This window comes from Pongo pygmaeus, chromosome 6, assembly GCF_028885625.2.
Source record: "Pongo pygmaeus isolate AG05252 chromosome 6, NHGRI_mPonPyg2-v2.0_pri, whole genome shotgun sequence".
Lineage (NCBI taxonomy): Eukaryota > Metazoa > Chordata > Mammalia > Primates > Hominidae > Pongo > Pongo pygmaeus.
In genome coordinates this window covers 1,249,582-1,254,937 of record NC_072379.2, presented here as the reverse complement: position 1 = coordinate 1,254,937, position 5,356 = coordinate 1,249,582, and the positions used below count along the sequence as shown (strand labels likewise).

Below are 5,356 nucleotides of genomic sequence, written 5' to 3'. Positions count from 1 at the left end.
GCGCACGCACTCCCCCAGCTGCCGGCGCTATTATTCTCCAATTTCAATTTGACACCCCAGCCTTTCATGCTAATTCTATTATTGTAGGAAGTTTATGTGATTCCATATCACTAGAAATCGGTAATGTATAATAACCCTTTGGGCAAGAAAGCCAGTCCCCGCAGCAGCCACCGGAAAATAATTACTTTCATATCAAAACTCTGCAGGAGCCCAGCGGCCCGGCCCTCGCAGCCCCCGGCTCCGTCACCCCGTGCCGCGCGCCGCGGCGTGTGCCAGTGCGCGCGGGGGCGCGCGGGGGATGTGAGCGTGCGTGTGCGGCGCGGGGTAGGAGGGGGAGCGCCGGGGCGGGCGGGGACCGGGAGCCGCAGATGCATAAATTTGTTCAATCAGAAAACACAAACACACATGCACACAAAAGGACGCATTAAGCGCGGACCTCGGGGAAGTGCGGGGCCCCCTCCCGGCCCCACCCGCGGAGAGAGGCGTGGAAAGGTGGGAAGGGCGGCCGGGCTGGGCGCTTGGCAAATTAAAAAAGATGGACCTGAAAACTTGCGTTTGACCAGCTTTATTTATCAAAAATGGTACATATATAAATATTCTTAGACATTTTTGCATTTTACAAGGCTGAGGATTCTCGTTGTGGGGTTTTTTGGGGGCCATGGGTCCTTTTTGCTCCCTTGGGAGGAGGAGAGTCTCACCCCCAGTCCTGTGGTTGCTGCCTGGGTCCGAATTCATACAGCGCTTTTGTTTACTCTTAAAAAAAAATAAGAAAAGAAAGAAAACAAAAGAAAAGCGGGGAAAGCAGTGTTTCTAGAGCCGATCACCTGATTCGTTGCGTGAGTCGGAGCCTGAGCGAGCGGCCGCGGGCCGGCTACGCGCCTCTCCCGGCCGCCGCGGCCTCAGTCCATGTCCAGCTCCTCGCCCTCCGGCGGGCTGGGTCCGACCGCCGCGCCAGGCTCGGGAACCCCGCAGGTGGCCGGCTCCTCGGCGGGGCTGGGAGCCCGCGGGCCGGGCCTAGGCGACGGCGCGGGCGGCGGGGGCGCGGGGCCGGCGGTCCCCGCGTCCGCGCAGTCCCCGCCGCCACTCTCGGTAGCCGCCGCCGAGGCGAGGTCCCGGAAAGGCGCCGGGGCCGGGGCCGGGGTCCCCGGGGAGGCGACGGCGTCGGGGCTGGGACGCGCGAAGGCCGAGTCCGGAGCGCCGCCGGGCCCCGAGAAGGCCCCGAAGCTGGCCTGGGCGGGCGGCGCGGGCGGCACGGCGGGCGCGGGCGGCGCGTCCTTGGGCGCCGGCTCCAGGCCCGCGCCGCCCTTGAGCGCGGCCTGCGGCACCAGGAAGCCGAGCGGCTGCGTGATGGGGTAGAGGAGGAAGTGGCCCTTGCCGATCAGGGTCCGCGGCGCGCACGGCAGCCCGGGCGCGAAGTCCAGCCCCGCGGCGGCGGCGGCGGCGGCGTTGGAAGCGGCTTTCCGGCGCGGCGGCGAGTCGGACAGGAGGCTCTCCACGCTGAATGGGCTGGCCTTCGGCAGCCCCGCGGCGCCGCGCTCCACCGCCGCCACAGCCGCCCCTGGCCCGCACGAGGCCGCGTCCTTGTCCGCAGGGCGACCTGGGCGCGGCTGTGGGCCGGCGCCGCTTCTTTGGCTCGGGTAGAAGGCGGGGTCGCAGGTGCCGGGTGCAGGCGGCTCGCCGGGAGGGGCGGGCGCGGTCCCCGCGGCGCCCGAGGCGTGCGCTCCGGGGCCCTTGGCGGCGGGCGGCGGCGGCTCGGGCGGCTCCGGAGAGAGGCCGCCGCCGCCGCTGTCGCTGTCGGAGCTGGGCGCGCTGTGCAGGGACAGGCCGCCGGGCGAGTGCAGGTGGCGGCCCTGGCTCTTCAGCAGCTTCTTCTCGTGCTTGCGCTTCTTCTTCTCCATCTTCTCCAGCTCCTTGCGCGCGATCTCCTCCGGGTCCATGGGCTCGCCGCTGCACGTGGTCGGGTGCGAGTTGTGCGCCGGCCGCCCCGGGCCCTTTTTCGTGTTCTCCTTCTTCCTCCACTTGGCCCGGCGGTTTTGGAACCAGACCTAGAGCAGCCGGATAGGGGAGAGGAAGCCACAATCAGGCGGCGGGCTGGCCGCCGGGACCGAGGACCTCCCCGCTCCCCCCCAGAGGGGCCTGCACAACCTCCGCTCGGCCGGGGGCGGGAGTCAGGCCGCGCGGCCGAGCCGGCCCTGAGCTGGGCTTTGCCACTGGAGCTGCAGGTTCCAGCGAGCGCCTTTTCCACCCGGAAGGCGCGTAGACGGGGCCTCCCGGCCAGCTTCCCGCTCTGGCTTCTCACCTCGGGGACCTGGGAGCCGCCCCTTACTTGGGGGGCCTGTCTGGCCCCGGACGGAGGGCGTCGGGTTCCTGGTCCGGAGGCAGAGAGCAAGGCCCCTGTTCGCCCTTCCTGGCCGTTCACGGCTCGTGTTCTAAGCAGCCCGCCCGGCCTGGCGCTGACCGTCCTGCTGCTGGACCGCTGAGCCACAGCCGCCCTCCACACCTGTCTTCGGCCCCTTGGAGACTGTGTCAAAGCCCACATTTCGGGGGTGGGGGCGGATTCCCTTGAAGGGAAATATGGGTGCTTCTTCGTCCGGAAGGGCCTGGGGAGCCGTACTTGGGTGGGCCTCTGGAGCCTCCCTCCCAGGACACAGCTAACACAGCCTTCTTTCTGCAAACCCTGGGCCAGGGCACCACCAACAGAGCCTTCCCAAACCTGCCGTCCTTGGCCTGGGCCACCGGCCAAGGCAGGTGGGGAGGCAAGAGGCGACCACCAGGCCGGAAGGAGAGGCTGGGCCTATCCCGTCTCTTCCACCCTCTCTGCAGTCCTTGTCCTGGGGAGTCACACAGGACATCCGGGGACAGCAGCGCTACACCCTCACTCAACCGCCAGCCACCAAACACACACAGTCAAATCCGTCTGAGCCCCGCGGAACCTCGGGCAGTCCCGCCCTCCCCAAGAGAGCGCGTTAATACCGATTCTTTGTCGCGGCCATACAGTGACTTGCACAATAGCAGGCCCAGCCTGGTCGCAGGGAGCCTTGTCCATGGGGAGGTCTCCAGCATGAAGCCGAGCCCTCCCCAAGGCTGTAACCGCCTTTTCCTTCTTTAAACTTTTTTTTTTTTTTTTTGGTGCGAATTCTGGACTGCCTTGCCTGTAAGAATTAGTCATTATCGTATTAGGGGAGACATGAAGGGGTCTTGACTTCACTTAAGACACTTAGAACAAATTGGATAAAAGGATTTCCAAGCAGAAGAGGTCATGAGAGGAGGTCCGAGAGCAGGACAAACACACCTTTTTAGACAAAGCTATTGGTGATAAACAGGCGTTTTGCCAGCGTCTGCCTCAACGCCTAGCACCCACAACCGCACACCGCACCACAGACCTAGACACCACACCGCACCTACCGCAGAAAAAGAGGATTTCTTTGATCCAGGGAAACATTTAATTATGCACAAATCATCTTGGAATTTTTAATCCACCAAGCTGACACTGTATTTTTAAAAGAATACCATCAGCCATCTCCAAATGATAGCAAATTTACGGGAAAGCAGTCATAAGAAAAAGATGAGACCAGGGTTATTATTAAAAATTCAGACACCTTTTTTTCTCCCACTTTCTCAATGTGTTAACTGTTTAAGCTTCTGCCTCAGCTGTCCCCTTCTGCAAAGCGATGAATAAATACATGTTTCCATCTGAATATTTTGCAGGCGCAAGGTAAACAGACTCCTTCGCTCCAGGCTGGGTGACAGAGCCTCACGCGGGAGGTTGAGGCGGTGCGGGGGCGAGGGGGGGTCCCCTTCCCTCTCTCCTCCGGGTTGGAGCCAAGCCGGCCCCTCCTCCCCCCTCCTCGCCCCTGCCTGGAGACCTCACTTGGCCCGGCCTCCGCCAACCCACCACGCCGCTTCCCGGTTCGGACGCAGCCGCTGTTCTGGCTACTCGGGTGCTGCCGCCCGCCCTTCTCAAGCCACCCAGGCTTTTGGGGGGCAGTTACCCACCCCGCTGTCCGTGAGGGGCCGAGCCCCAGAACCCCCACCCCTCCACTCTTCCCCAGCAGGCGAGCACGAAGCGGGCCCGCGGCAAGGGGACGATATCTCGCCACTTGGAACAAAGGCGTCCCGGCGCGCCCCGAGCCCGGGGTCCGGATGGCGGATCCGGGAGTGACGCCGGGTCTTTACCTGAACTCGGGACTCGACCAGGTCTAGGCGCAGCGCCAGCGCCTCGCGCATGAACACGTCGGGATAGTGGCTCTCGTTGAACGCCTTCTCCAGCTCCTCCAGCTGCCAGCCGGTGAAGTTGGTGCGGGTGCGCCGCCGCTTGCAGCCCGGGCTCTCCTTGTCCGGGTCCCCCGAGTCTGCGGGCAGTCACAAGACGCCGCGCGGCTCAGCCACCGGCCCAGGCCCGACCCCCACCCCTCCCTCCCGCTACCCGCTGGCCGCCTGGATCCGGGGGGCGCAGAGACGGCTGCCTAGGAGCCTGCTCTCCTTCGCCAGCCCCGGGCCCGCCAGCGCCTCGGCCGGACCAGGGCCCCCACCCCCAGCCGCGCTCCTCCCCGCCCGCCCGCCCGCCGCGCCTACCTGACAGCTTGAAGGGCTGGCCGTCCCCGCCGACCCCGCAGGCGGCTGGCAGCAGCGGCGTGGGGTTGACCACCGAGGCGGCGGCGGCGCACGAGCCCCCGAGCAGGCCGTCGATGGAGAAGGGCACCGAGGCGGCGGCGGCGGCCGACTGCAGCTGGTGCCCGGCCAGCTCGTACACGTGGTGGTGACCCAGCGGGTAGGGGAAGCCCACCACGCCGCCCAGCGAGCCCCCGAACTGGGCATGCGGGTGTTCCAGGAGGCGGCCGTCCATCATCTCGCGCGGGGGGCCGGCGGGGCCGGTGGCGGGGCGCGGGGGCGCGGGCCGGGGCCGGGGCGGGCCAGCGGCGGGAGGCGCGGGCGGCGGCGGCGGCGGAGACAGGGACCCGGAGCCCCACACATGCTTCGCCCGCACTCCGGCGCTTTACTTATCAACATCAAGCTCCCGATAATTAGCCGCGGCCCGGGGAATTTGGGACCAATAAGAAGCGCTAATCGGCTCTGACGTCAGAGGCGTGCTGGGTGCAGGGAAACGTTTTCCATATCGATTGCTAATTATACCTGACATGCACCTCAATAAACAGTATCAGGAACTGTCACAACAAGACGGGCTGGGGGGTGGGGGGAGCCGGAGGGAGGGAGGGAGGGAGGGGCCGCCCAGGGCCGGGCAGGCGCGGGCTGGGGCCTGGGCCCGGGGCAGGGGCCCCCAGCTAGCCCCCCACTTCACTCGGGGCCGGCCCCGAGCCCGCGCCTCCCCCCAGCCGCCGCCTCCCCGCCCCTCCGC

At 66.1% G+C, this 5,356-nt stretch overlaps 1 protein-coding gene across 1 annotated transcript; it reads right to left on the bottom strand.

Moving 5' to 3' along the window:
* Positions 1 to 549: 549 nt before the first annotated feature.
* Positions 550 to 4,998, bottom strand: UNCX (UNC homeobox). Its single transcript, XM_054495879.1, has 3 exons — positions 4,576 to 4,998; positions 4,177 to 4,352; positions 550 to 2,045 (listed from the first exon to the last, which is right to left on the bottom strand). Exons 1-3 carry the CDS (start codon positions 4,847 to 4,849, stop codon positions 900 to 902), a joined length of 1,596 nt encoding a protein of 531 aa, XP_054351854.1. The 5' UTR covers positions 4,850 to 4,998; the 3' UTR covers positions 550 to 899.
* Positions 4,999 to 5,356: the final 358 nt, after the last annotated feature.